The sequence below is a fragment of the Apium graveolens genome, chromosome 10, assembly GCF_009905375.1.
Source record: "Apium graveolens cultivar Ventura chromosome 10, ASM990537v1, whole genome shotgun sequence".
NCBI classification, from domain to species: Eukaryota; Viridiplantae; Streptophyta; class Magnoliopsida; order Apiales; family Apiaceae; genus Apium; species Apium graveolens.
This window is the reverse complement of record NC_133656.1, coordinates 239345295-239360347: the sequence shown is the minus strand read 5'-3', so window position 1 is coordinate 239360347 and position 15053 is coordinate 239345295. Positions and strand designations below refer to the sequence as shown.

General features: G+C 33.6%; 1 protein-coding gene across 5 annotated transcripts; it reads right to left on the bottom strand.

Annotated features, from left to right (window-relative positions):
- Positions 1-2419: 2419 nt before the first annotated feature.
- On the bottom strand, positions 2420-5030 carry LOC141689847 (myb family transcription factor IPN2-like). Of its 5 annotated transcripts, none has more exons than XM_074494337.1 (6): positions 4633-5030; positions 4160-4236; positions 3950-4007; positions 3786-3849; positions 3512-3554; positions 2420-3412 (listed from the first exon to the last, which is right to left on the bottom strand). In XM_074494337.1, exons 1-6 carry the CDS (start codon positions 4784-4786, stop codon positions 2831-2833), a joined length of 978 nt encoding a protein of 325 aa, XP_074350438.1. In that variant the 5' UTR covers positions 4787-5030; the 3' UTR covers positions 2420-2830. The 5 variants fall into 5 exon arrangements, with proteins under 5 accessions (XP_074350438.1, XP_074350435.1, XP_074350436.1 ...); XM_074494334.1 differs by having other exon boundaries at positions 3786-3852; positions 3941-4007; positions 4633-5029; XM_074494335.1 differs by having other exon boundaries at positions 3941-4007; positions 4633-5029.
- Between the last annotated feature and the right edge of the window lie 10023 nt (positions 5031-15053).

Sequence of the window (15053 nt, the reverse complement as noted above, 5' to 3'; positions counted from 1 at the left end):
AAATATCAAAACTATCACTAAACTGAAAGTCATATATCAATTTAATCACTAAATTTAACAGCATATTATTTGAATCACTAAAATTAAACTAAATATCAAACAAATACCTCAAAATATGCACTCGAGAATTAAAAATTATTTTTATGAAGTTTCACGCTTTTTTCTTTAAATGCTACCGCAATAAAATGAAAAGTCATGATTTCTAGAATTTGAAATAAGATATCTAGATTTTATAAACTTAATATACTGATTATTTTTATTTATTTAAAAAACTTAACTATAACATTAAAAATAAATATTAGATATATTTTTTAAAATCTAAATATATTATCTAAAATATAAGAATTCATAATTTTTTATTCGATTATATTAGCTATATAATATAGCTAAATATAAAGCCTTGGCTCCAACAAACCAACCAATATTATAGCAAGTCCAATACTATCTTTGCTGCTATTATTATATCACAACATCAAATGCAAAAATACCCAGCTCCAAATGGGTGTCATACTTAGGTGTACATCTGTATATATGCATTCTTGATTTTATATTTGAAACCAAAAATGCATATATGCATCCTTACCACATGGAGGGGAAAAGTTAAATAACTATTGTCTCGTACACCACAAATTATCAAAACAATATTAAATTATGTAGAAGTTAAAAGATTTATAAAAATTTGAAACTAATTATCAAACTAGCTCTGGAGTGCAACTTTTATTTTAACACCAAAAAACACTTTTTGGTTTAATATTATAGCAATAGATATAGCTATTTTATATTCAACATTTGGTCTGCTCTTACTATTATCAAGAGATGGGAAGGAAGTGAGAAGGGTAGGAAAAGCAACAGCCACTGGACATATGAGTACAGAGTTAAGTTAGCAATGTCTTCTTCATTTGATACCCACATCTCTATGGCCATAGAATATATTATTCATGGACTTTTGAAGCTTAAAAAAGGCCATGCATGAAAGTTAGATACTCTTTGTCGGCTTTAGTCCTTCGTACTTTCTCCGTCCCAAAATATAATTTCTTTTTATTTTTTTTACGTATACTTAAGAAATATTAAAGTCATAATTTCGCATATTTTTTTGTTGAATTTAATTTAATATTTTTATTTTTATTTAGAAAAATAAAATTTTAAAAATAATTTATGAAACTATCATTTTTATTCTCTTTAAAATACGCGTAAAAGGTCAAATAATTTATATTTTGAGATTGAGGGAGTATATATTAGGGGTGTACGCGGTTCAGATCGGTTTTGGGGTAAAATTCGAACCAAACCGCGAAGAGCGGTTTTAGAAAATTGTCATCTGCCGCGTCAATTGCAGTTGCGAATTTGCGGTTATTACGGATCGGTTTGCGGTTCAATCACTTATTTTATAATAATTAATAATTTGTAAAAAAATAAACTAGGAATATTAATAAATTCAAGTTTAAGTTACGTGATAAATTTACATTCAAAAATAAAATACAAACTAATGCTCCGTTTAGAGTAAAAATATTAAAAACATACAAAAATATGGAGGTGAGAGAAAAGAAAAAAGAAAATGATAAAAAAAATTATATTTTAATTACATTTTCCATTTGTTTTGGTTATATATCTTATAATGATTGTGAATTTTATGAACGAAATCTTAACATTTACCTAAGATTAGTTAATAAATGTGTATACTTGTTAATTTATATGATATCAATTACATTTTTGGAAATATATTTTATTATTAATATATATTTCGAGTTGCGATTGCGATTTTACGATTTTCAAAAGTTTAAAACCGTATCCAACCCGCGAATGAGCGGTTTTTAAATTTTAGATCCACAACTAACTCGCGTTTCATGATTATCCGCAAAATGCGGTTCTATTGCGAGCGGTTGGATGCGGTTGAACCGTCGTCTGTACACTCCTAGCATATATCTTGTGGGCAGCTATATTTTCAACTCTCAAGCATTCATAAAGAGATCGAGAGAGACACTACTCCATCAAGAGGTTCAAAATCAAACAATCATCAAAGTGTCCATTTTTCGCACTTCCCGATGAATGATGATGCCTCTTTAGCAATCTCCTACTACCTAGCTAGTATTATATCTAGGCTTTAATTGTTTAGAGTTTATGTGTTCCCCAAAACCCCAACTCATCTAGCTTTCCTTTCGATTGTGTCATAAATTTGCAATCATATGGAGTAGTTTGTTCAAAATCAAATGATTGATTAGCAAATTTGTCTACAAGTAAAGAACATATAACAATCATACTCAATCTACCTAAATATCAACAAAAACAACCGATAAATATACGGGTTTCCTAATATATGCCCAATGACACACAATAAGTATTAACTCACATGAATTTGGTGATTCATCCTCTAATCATAAATATTGATGGACCCCTGCATTTACAACAACTCCACCAATAAAAATGTATCAAACTCATAAAATATATATAAGAACCTTTGTCAAGAGTCAAGAGCACAATATACTCATGGTGGTAATGAAGTAAACAGAGGTTTGTCTCCCTGCAGAGACACTCGTGTGTGAGTATTTAAAATTTAACTATCGGATGACGATAAAACACCAATAATTATTTACATTCTAAGAATTAAACATCACTCTGATCATTCACTGCAGCATATGCATCAATGTACACCGAATCATGCATGCATGCATTAGTACGTAATTGATCTCATACATTTACACTCATGCAAGCCAGTTCCCTCATGTCAGCATATAAAAACTGTTTCTGAGACTCTGTATACCAAAATCTCCAAGAAAATGTAATTAGGTAAAGTCAAGTATTTCTCCTATATTAATCGCAACTTTTGTTTAGTGTTTCACCCGAAAGGAGAAGCCCCTCGCGATATGCCACCAGCAATCATAGGGCTCATCCTTTCGGCCTGAAGATTTGGTCTTCTTGGCGACGGTCTTTCTAATTTAGAGAATGCATCAAATTTCTGATCATCAATGGAAACTCCGCGAAGAATTGGCTTTTGTTCATAGAAGTCAGCCACAGAATCCATATCAGCACCATCAATTTGAATCTGATCATGATCATTATCTTGAGAACCAAGACAAGAAGCTGCACTTCCACTTGCCTCATGTAGAAGAAGATCGTCTGACCAAATTATATGGCTCTTACCGCTACCACTGGTATAATTAGGGTTAGGCCTCTTTTCTCCAATACTACTGTAACCATCAAGTTCAACTTGTTCATCACCTCCATATAAATTAAGATCCTGAAAAGAGGGAAAATTGAGGGAATGGTTATATTCTTTTGGACCGGAAACATGCTCAGGCACTCCTCTGAAGCTGGAATTCGTCGTGTTTTCACCAGCAAGAGTTTGGCAAGCTTTGTCTAGGATTGTTTGCATGTACTTCCCTTGAGCTTCAATTCTCAATTGGAGGTGTCGTTGCACCTAATGATTGATACGTAACAAAAATATTATAAAATCTGCAAATTCTAAGAATCATCAATATCCGATCCTATTAAGAATACTTCTGTTGTATCAGCATACCTCCAATTGTTCGTGCAATCTTCTTTGCACCTCCATTTGCATCCTATTTGCATTAATCGTGTAAAAATTAGTGCAATTACATTAAATCTAACCAAATTGAAAAACTCAGAAATTAAAAATGGCAATTTTCTTTCCCAGTTATACATAAACTCTGAGCAGTAATGCCAAATTGTCGTATACAACTTGTTCCCACAACTAAATTAAAAGGAAAGGAATAAACATCAAGAATTGCAGACATGATATATAAAATTTCCGGTGCATATGATCGACTTACTCATTCATGCTACGAGCCATCAATCCGGAGGAGGATGCAGAATTCCTCTGCAGATCTAAAGCAGCTGCTGCAATGTAAAAATAAATAAAATGCATATAATTAATAATTAAACATGGTCTTAATTTCGAGTAATTGAGCTATAAAAGGAGTCACACCTCTCTCACCATCTTTAATCGAATGATCACTAAATTCCTTGTGGGGTTGTTTTCCAAGCCTAAATTTCTGATCAAAGCCATACAAATCAATTAATAACACAAAGAGCAAAAAGAAAAAGAGATGAAAACTTGTCAAGATCAACAAAGAGATTAAAGTGGAAAATTTACAAAAGAAAAAAAGGAAGCACAAGGGCTGGAAAATTTGTCTCTTGTTCAAACCTGAAGGTGACTCTTTAGATGATAAAGAGTAAGCCCCTTCACACCCATGGCTCTCATAATCGTCTTCGGTGTAGCCTCTGCAAAAATCGACTAAAAATTATAAGTATTTTGCAATTGTTACAACTGTATATGAATCACAACACTCGTGTGCTCAGGCACCTATATATATAAAATTCTCATGATCAAGGTATATGTATATAGTTAATTATCTCTGCTAATTGTTGAGTAACTAGTTCATCAAAACTCATACACGGTTAGAGACCAGGCTAAAACCATCTAAAACCTTAAGGTTTTAAGATGAAGGTCTTAACTGGATCTTATAAAGGATACATATGAGAAAAAAATCATGCCAGAGTTTGTGAATTTAAGAAAAAAAATCGTGTGTTTATATATGTGTGTGGGTGCATAGAATTTTAATGATCTTAACGATAAGTGTGTGATTGTGGAGAGATAAATAGGTATAGAATAAGTACTATCTGGTCCCCCAAGCTGAGTAACAGCATCAACAAAGCGTTCATGGAGCTCAACAGTCCATCGGAGACGAGGTTTAGGGTCAGTGGTGAGAACTAGACCGGAGTCGCCTTGAACACATGCTGACATGCCTCGGTTTTCGTGATGCGAATTCATATTTGTATTGTTGTTTACCTTCTTCGAGGAATGGAACTCTCTCTCTCTCTCTCTCTCTCTCTCTCTCTCTCTCTCTCTCTGTCTCTCCCTCTCCCTCTCTCTCTAGCTCTCTCTCTGCCTCTCTCCCTCTCTCCCAATCTCTCTCTCTCTCTCAGCTTCTTCTTTAGGAGAGAGATTCAAGAAGAACAAATGCGATGCAAATTTAAGAAGAATAGGGTGCGTTTTTTAACAAGAGAAAGCAAGCTTGGCTCTACAAAAAGAAATACTAAATTAATCTCGGCATATCATATGAGAAATATATACGAATTAGAAAAAAGAAAAGTTGGTTTATATTTTGTTTATAACATATTTCAAAATTATAGGAAAATGACGGGATACGTATCCCGCCGCTATTTTTTTTACCAAAAATTCATTTCTATATAATTGTGAATTGATTTGACTAGTAATACTTACATTTTATCCCGGAATGAATACGATCAAGCGATTGTTAGCCGTATATGATAACGAAAAAAATTGTGCTACATGTATAAAGATAAAGTTTCCACAATACGATATGACGTAACAATTGTGTGCTTTTGACTGGTCTCGATTCATGTGTATATTACTCTATCCGTTTCTATATATATGTCTATTTTGATTTTTGACTAGTCAAATTGATCAAAATTTGATCGAAATTTACACCTATTATATAATTGAAAAAATGATAAAAAAATATATTATTGAAAAATACATTTAGTCTATTTTAAACCGTAAATTTCAGATTCGAAAAATTATTAATTAATAATTTATAATGTTAAATTAAAAATTGGTCAATTTAATTTCAAAAAATAAATAAAATGAACATATAAAAAAGAACAAAGTGAATATTATTATACTGTTTAGCAAGAAAGATACGTTGAGAGTATCTGAAAATAGTCAAAAGTGTATCTATTGCTAGCTCGTTTATTATTCCCTCTTTTTTTCATTATATGACGTTTGACTTTTTGTCACACATATTGAGGAGGGTTGATTACATAGTTAGAATTATTATTTTAAAAAATTCTTTTTCTGAATAAAAATATGAGATCAAAACTTTTATTCACAAAAATAATTTTTTGAAAAAATTAATTTTTACTATACGGTCAAACCTCCTAAACATGTGTGTCAGAAAGTCAAACGCCGTATATTAAAAAAATCAGAAGTAAATACGAACTTCCGTTTCTGTTTGTGTACCAAGGCACGTGAATAAGGTTATCGTCTCGGAGAACATACAAATCCATACAATCTAATCAGCGTTATGCTTTCCTCCATTTATGTACGTATTTAACCCTCTAAATTGTAATTACATCACTGTCAAGTAGGGACAGTAATCTCGGACATGACCCGAAATTTGACCCGCACCCGATTCGATTTGTAATCCGATTTATCAAGTGAAAATCTGAAAATAAATTAAACACAACTTATATAACCCGAAATTGATCCGTTTACAAATACGAACACGATCTAAAATCCGAAATTAACATCTCTATTGTCAAATATGTTGCACAGTTGGCGAGTAAGGATAGAGTCTAGTGACAAGAACCGAAATCGATCATATATGCAATGGGAAAAAAATGTTTGATTTCGCTAGTATAAAAAGGTACAATGCATTATTTTTGTAAAAAGATATTTGAGAAAGATACTTTGATTTAATTACTTGTGACTTCGTCATTTTTAATTGATAAAAATGGGTCTGAGAATGCCCTCAGTAACTCCCGTGAGATTACAAACTCCTCCCACGCAAATTTAATGATATTTTTGTAAATTCCAGTAACTCATTCTGAAATAACAAATTTATCATTTTATTATTTTTTTTTTTTTTTGAGAAAAAACGTACTTGCATTGATTAAGCTTTCTCAAAATCAAGATTACATGTAATAAAATCCGGAGCAGTATGTATCCACTCCTGTAGACCTGCCATAGAATATGCAGCCTTAGCTAACAAATCAGCTACATTATTCGCAGACCTATGGACAAAAGTCACTAACACTTCATCAAAGTGTTTAATTATATCAACACAATCTTCAATCAGCATATCAAAGTTTGAGTACCCTCGATCTCCATTCACTGCATCAACTACCAATTTTGCGTCACATTCAAAAATGCATTTGGTATTACGCCAATGTTTAATCCACGACAAAGCTTCTCTCAATCCTATCGCTTCTGCTTCCCGGGACTGCACACTTCTGTGAATTAAAGTACACCGAGCTCGTAAGAAACAACTGTGTTCATCTCGAGCAACACAACCAATCCCAAACTGATCCGTCCCTGGAACACAAGCAGCATCAGTATTAATCTTAATCCATCCTGCAGGTGGTTTACGCCACGTTCGATCTCTATTCTGAAGGAGTGCTGCTGCTTTCTGTTTTTCCTCCTGAGCTTTATTCCACTCATCCAGCATATGATGGATTCTGGATTTCAAGCCAACAATAGATATATTTACATGATCCCATACCCAGCAGTTCCGTCGATTCCAAAGATTCCAGCACACCATGCCCACCATTCCTGCTTGACCTTTGTTTACTGACTGAAACACTCGTTGGAACACTGACATTACTGAATCATTAGGCCACACTGTGATCAGATGCCGAAGCCCCATCACCTCCCACACATCCACTGCAAACTTACACTCGAACAACACATGTTTGTCATCCTCCGTATATGTATGGCACCATGAACATATCGTACTAATATTAACATTTCTCTTCACCAAAGTGGCAGCAGTAGGTAAACAATTACGACAAGCTCTCCATATAAAGTTTATGACCTTACTTGGCAGCCTTAAACTCCATAATCTGTTCCAAAAACTTCTGTCTGGGCATGCATTTTCACCACGTATTTTTCTGTAGCAGCTTCTCACAGTGAATTCACCCTTGTTATCAAATAACCAAAACCACGAATCCACTATATTTCTCCTCTGCAATTGTACCTGCTTGATAAGATCTATGTCCCTCTCATTAAAAATGTCCCGGAGAATATCATCATCCCACTCCTTTTGATTCTCCATAAATAAATTATGAACTGTTATATCCTTAAGTTCCTCAGGCATAACAGTTGTAAGATTTCCGTTTTCCATACAAGGTAACCATGGCACATGCCATACTCTTGTGCTTTGTCCATCTCCAATTCTTCTTCTACATCCCTGTGCAATCACATCTTTTGCTTCGAAGATGCTTCTCCAGACATAACTAGGGTTTGTTCCAAGTTTGGCATTTAGAAAATCTGACTTTGGGAAGTATCGAGCACGCATAAGGCTTGTTACCAGAGGATTTGTATTATTGATGAGCCTCCAAGCTTGTTTTGCCAACATAGCTATGTTGAAGCTCCTGAGATTTTTAAAACCCAGTCCACCATCCTCTTTAACATTGCAGAGTCTCTCCCACGACATCCATTTTATCCCTTTCTTTTCCTTACCATTGCCCCACCAGAATGCGTTCATCTTTTTCTCAATGCTATCACACACCTCTGCAGGTATTAAAAACATATTCATCCAAAAATTCGGGACCATCTGAGCTGCTGATTTTAACAGGATCATCTTGCCTGCCTTCGATAAAGCCTGGTTCTGCCATCCATGTAGTTTTTTCTCAACCCGATCCTTCAAAAAAGAAAATGTTGATATTTTACTCCGGCCTATATTCATTGGCATACCTAAATATTTATCTGGCATCTGAATGGCTCTAATCCCCAGCTGCTCACAAACTTCTATTTTATCTCCTTCCTTCGTATTTGAAGAGAAGTTAATAGTAGATTTACTCTTATTTATCATCTGACCTGAGATGGCTTCATATCTATCCAGAATTCGTTTCATCACACCTGCTTCTGATTTTGTTGCTTTAAAGAAAAAGTAACAATCGTCAGCAAATAAAAGGTGAGATATAGCAGGTGCACCTCTAGATATAGTACATCTGTGCAATAAACCAGCCTCTTCATTACGTCTAATGATAGCACTTAAGCCCTCAGCACATAGAATGTATATATAAGGTGATAAAGGGTCACCTTGACGTACCCCTCGCTGTGGCACTACCTCTCCAAAAGTCATACCATTCTGCAAGAAACTATACGACACCGAGGTAATTAACTGCATGATTCTGTTATTCCATGACTCACTGAACCCAAACTTCTGCAACATATTCCTTATATACCCCCATTCTAATCTATCATACGCCTTGGATATATCTATCTTTAACCCTGCTACACCTTTCGACCCCTGGGTAAGTCTTTTCATGTAATGATTTATCTCAAAAGCGATCAAAGCGTTATCAGTCAGTAATCTTCCCTCCATAAAAGCGCTTTGTTTGTCTGAAACCAACTTTCCCAAACAAGATTTCAACCTATTCGCCATAACTTTAGATACAATACGTACCAACACATTACAAAGCGAGATGGGACGTAGCTCTGTCATTGATGTTGGCATTTTCACCTTCGGAATTAAGCATACCAATGTTCGATTAATCCCAGTAGGAAGCTCTCCTGTAGCCATAAAATTCTGACAAACTTTACTCACATCACCCCCAACAATTCCCCAATAAGTTTGAAAAAAGGCTGGATTTAGTCCATCCGGCCCTGGTGACTTTTCTGGGTGCATTGAGAACACAGCTTCCTTTACTTCAATATCCGTTACCTCAGCCATCAACTCCTCATTATCGTCTGCAGAGACTTGGTTAACCTGTTCTCGACTCGTCAAACTACCACCATGTGTCGAGGTTGCAAACACAGATGAGAAATAATTCATGATTACCTCTTGAATATCTTCTGCCCTTTCTTTCCACTCTCCATTCTCATCTTTAATACGTTGGATGCTGTTATTTTTCCGACGTGTTGAAGCTTGTCTATGAAAAAACCGAGTATTTTGATCACCCTCTTGTAACCAGAATTGTTTCGCACGCTGTTTCCAATATATCTCCTTCTTCTCCAATAGATTCAAATACTTCCAACGCACCTCATTGTACATCTGGATTCCACTTCTATCTCGACGAGACCTGAGCTTTCGTAACTTTTGTCGACATTCCTGTAAATCACGTTTAAATTCATGATTTAAACCTCCTCCCCATTCTTCCAAACGAAGGCAGCAGTAGTTTATTTTTTCTAAAATATCCTTCCCATCACTACACTCCCAGCTATTCTTTATCAGATTAAAGCACTCTTTTTCTCTGATCCAAATGTTTTCAAATTTAAACCTCCTGCTTCTTGGCACAAACACTTGCTTATTTAATTGCAAATGTAATGGAAGATGATCAGACGTGGCCACCTCAAGCACCCTTACCTCTGCTGTTGGAAAAAAATTACGCCATTCTTGAGTCGCCATACCTCGATCCAAACGTTCCTGTATCCAAGTATCCTTCCCCCTAGATTTTTCCCAAGTGTATTTTTCACCAATAAATCCCAAGTCTATCAAGCCACAATCATGCACAGTATCACTAAATCCAATCAAGTTTCTACGCGGGTGATCCCGTCTTCCTCTTTTTTCATCAGCAAACATCAGGTCATTAAAATCCCCTATAATACACCATGGCAACTCAGAATTACTAGCTAAATATCGAATTATCCCCCATGACTCACGACGTCTCTCCGCTTCCGGACATCCATAAAAACCAGTATATCTCCACCTACCTACTTGCGCATTCTCTACCTCAAAATCAATAAAGTGATTACTAGTTTCCCTGATTGTACATCCTCCCTCATTTTTCCATAGTAGTGCCAAACCTCCACTATGACCCCGAGAATCCACAACCAGACACCCTGCAAAGTTTAATGCCTTACAGATTACCTCTACTTTATTCTTGTTTGTTAACGTTTCAGATAAGAAAATAAAAGAAGATTTTATTTGTTGGACAATTTCCTTTAAAAATTGAACTGTACGTGATTTGCCCAGCCCACGACAGTTCCAGGCTAGAAGACTCATTTTTCTAGGCGGGCCTGCAACACAGGACCCGCCTCTTGCAAGTTTTTTGGCCCATCATTTAATATAGGCCCAGCTGGGATTTCCAATCCGTTAATCACATCAGTATGTTCCTTATCTGTACGCCTCCTTTTAGGATCCAAAACATCTGTAATATTTTCAAAATCTTTCCCTCCCGAGATGTTCTCCCCTTGATTGACAGGTTTGTTTCCAAATTGATCACGCTGCATAAACCGAATCCCCCCATTATCGCCTGTAATTTCGGTCAATTTACCATCCACTTCCATGAATCGTGCCTCCGCCTTATCCTTGCCGTCGCTGGTGGTAGTCTGGTGTGTTTTGGCCGTATTTGCAGTCCTTGTTGCAGCTTCATCAATTTCATTTCTTAACCATCTTGCTCCCATATTCTGATTCTTCATGTTTCTAGTAGGTGCCCGTAACCACACACCATAAGCTCTAGCGATTTCCTTTTCCGGATTTGCATAGACTATTCCACAATCTCTTTCCAGATGCCCAAGCATACCACACACAAAACAAAATGTGCTCAAACGTTCATACTTAAAATTAACCCAACTCCATTCTCCACCCTCCTTTTTAATCTTCATTCTACGCCACAGTGGTTTATTAATATCCATAGTTACCCGTATACGTGCATACATCTTCCATCCACCACTAATATTTCCAGGATCAGAACTTACAAATGTTCCCACAAAATTCCCAATATTCACAAAGATGTTCTCATAAAACAATCCCCTGGGCAAATCATAAACTTGCACCCAGATATCCATTTTATCTAACTGAATACGATGTGGATCTTCATTTTCCTTGAGTTTTTAATACACTAATAAGCTCTGTTCAAATATTTATACGAGAAAATGTTATAAACTCATGTAATACCCTACAGTCATTCTCTTGTACATGATTCTCTTATTTTCACCATTTTGTTTAATTTGTGCCTTTTAATTGTTAAGATTGTAAGCAATGTGCTAATATGAGCCAAGTATTAAAGAGATTATATACATAGGATGATAAGAGACATTACTTAATCTCACTTAATTATATAGCTAGATAAGCAGTAAATTATACTATTAAGGCTTGTTTGGCAAATCTTGTAAGTGAGCATATTGACTTATATATACGCCCGCAACAATTTATTGATGAGTGTTTGTCGACCTAATTTATAAGTTGAATTTACAACTTATAAACTGATAGGTTCAATGTTGGTAACGACGTATTTTTTCTAAACTTATTTTTTATTTTTCATTTTTTTTATTAATTTTAGTTTTAAAATATATTCTTTTAAATGTTAATCTAACTTAAAATATAAGAATTAAAAAAATTATATTTAAAAAAATTATTTTAGTTCATTTAAATAAAAAAAATCTGACTTATAAGTTAAATTATCCAAACACTTGTATAACTTATAAGTATTTATCAACTTATCGCTTATCAGTCACTTATTCGGTTTAAGTTATAAGTTACTCCCTTCGTCCCATTATACGTTTCCTATTTTGAAATCTGACATTATTCATGATAAATGATTGATTATTAATTTACGTCTAATCTATAAGATTAAATATAGTCATGAGTGATCTTTTTAAATTCGTATTTATGAGTACCTTAATACAATGAAGTTTTTATATTTAATACTAATACGAAATTAAATATATTAACAATTAAAAGTGTGCATAACAAACGTGTCCAATACAAATAAGAAACATTTTCAGAAACAGAAAAATACTTATTTTTTATTTTAAGATTTCCGGAACGGGCAATCGGGCACTAAAATAATAAAATCAGTGTGTGTCATCCACTTTAATTCCCAGTCAGTAATATTGCTGTGTCTGTGATCTACTAACTAGTAGCTAGAGTATTTTATAGCCTTGTATACAAATAGGGTAGCATTGCCAAGCTCTTCACAGGAAAGCAATATCCAACGAAATCAAATCTTTAAATATGACTGCAACAGCCTATACATATCATCCCTTTCTGCAGACAGCATATATCCAATGAAAGCTTCGTTTATATTTCATGCAAGCTCTGGTTTTCATGAGAATCGGGACATTCGTTAGTTGATCGAAGAACCCAAAAAAATGGAGTTGGAAATACAGCAGTGAAAAAGTTAAAACGTACTTAGAAAATACGTACCTATAATATGTACTCCCTCTGTCCCATTGTATTCTATACGTTACTTTTCGGCACACTTTTCAATACTCATTTAAAATATAATTCTACAATATTTTTTTAAAAAAGAGTTTTTCTGAATAAAAATTTCATGTTTAAACTTTTATTTAAAAAAAAAATTTGAAAAAAACATTACGGAACTATATTTTATAGAGGTCTTGAAATGCGTGCAAATAGTAAACGTATAGAAATCAACGGGACGGAGGGAGTAACTAATTATAAACTTCTCATGAAAGCACCTCCATCCTGGTGTCAAAAAATGCGTCAAATTATTATGTGACGTGACAATTTTGCTGACTATTCACTGGAAATTTAGGATTGTCAACCAAAATATTTCCTCGGTTTGAAAATACAAGTGTATTTGAGTTTTTACATGTAGTTTAAGGTATATAAAAGTCATATTTTCGCATATTTTTTTATAAAAAAACCTGAGTTAAAATTTAATATATATATATATATATATTTATTCAAAAAAAATTGAGAAAAAAATTATAAAACTATCATTTTTATTCATCTTAAAATACGCGTAAAAGTCAAACGAACTAGTATCTTGGAACGGAGAGATTAACAAATTTTCGGCATTTTTTGACGGGCCTCTCATAACGGAAAAATGCAAATATTTTCACCACACACATAACTTTAATCTCTATCTAGTTTCAAATATACATGATGCATCAATATTTTAACAACTTTAGTTGTCAGGAACATATATTTTCGAGAAGAGTGTTAAAGAGTATAAGACAAGAAAAAAAAAAACTCGCAAGGGTTAACTTAGTTGAATAAAGAGCGGATAATTATTCTCTTGGTCACATGTTCGAATCTCACGAGAGTAGAATTTATGGTTATGTCTCCTGAACCAGAATATGTTGCTCAAATACAGTTTATCTTGATTCACGTGATTTGCAGGATATTACATGTCTACCCGAAAAGTAAAGGTTACGGATTCCGTACAATAAAAAAGAAAAAAGAAAGAAAAAAGAAAATAATATAATATAAAAACATATGATAGTTTAGCATGTTTCGCTATTTTAATTGACACCCTTCCTTAAAGATGCTCAACATATTTATACTCAAGTCTCACTTGAAGAGAAAACAATGAATTGTCCAAATATAGCCAATGACAATGCAAGAAACAAGAATTTAGCGATTACTCCATCTGTGCCTCCCATTTGTTTACACTTTCCTTTTTGGGATGTCCCTTCCAATTATTTACATTTCAAAATTTTCCAAAAATAGTAAAATTTTTATAATTTTTAAATTAACTACATCCACTACTTTCCTCTACTATACCCACTTTATATATATAATATTAATCGGTCCCACTACTTTATTCATTTTTTCAACTTTTCTCCAATACTTTATCATTTTTCTTAAACTCAGCGCCCCATCCAAATGTAAACATTTGGGAGGTACGGAGGAGTACAAGAAAATCGACCGAGTAGACATTAAATACACCTAATTAAAGCTCCATTCTTTCTTCATGGGGGCCTTTAACTCTCTTCTAGTCTTCTTTAGTTTTGTTATATCTCCATACCTTTTATTTGGGCCTTGATCTCCAGCACTTTTGTGGAATAGAAGATTGTCCTCCCTCCTTCGCCATGCATGTGTGGTCACACAACCCTGTATATATCTATACCGTGAAACATGGTTTCGTTTGGTCGGTTCGTTAACACCTTTCTCAAAAGTATGTTATCACTTTTTAAAACTAAATTAAAAAAATATATAATTTAATTAAAAATTATAAATCATGTATTTAATATAACTACAAACTCTATGAATTATTATCCAACTTAATTTATAATCGTACTCAACTTTTTTTTCTTACCTCTTTTGTAAGGAATCAAACACTTTCAAAATTAATTTTAATAATTTAAATTATAATATAACAAAATATCTAATAAATCAAGAAAAAATTAAAAAACAATATTAATAAAACAATATCAAATCATTCACATACACTCAGGACTCCAACTTTCCTACAGGCTCTACACCCGCACAATAATATATAATAATTATTATATATTAGGAGGACCTTTTAAGATTTTAACTATATAAATTTTGAATCCTTCAATAATATAATACATACAAAATAATATGTAAATATTTTAACTTCATTAATCACAATAATATATAATAATTTATTTTTTTAATTAATTTTTTGTAAAA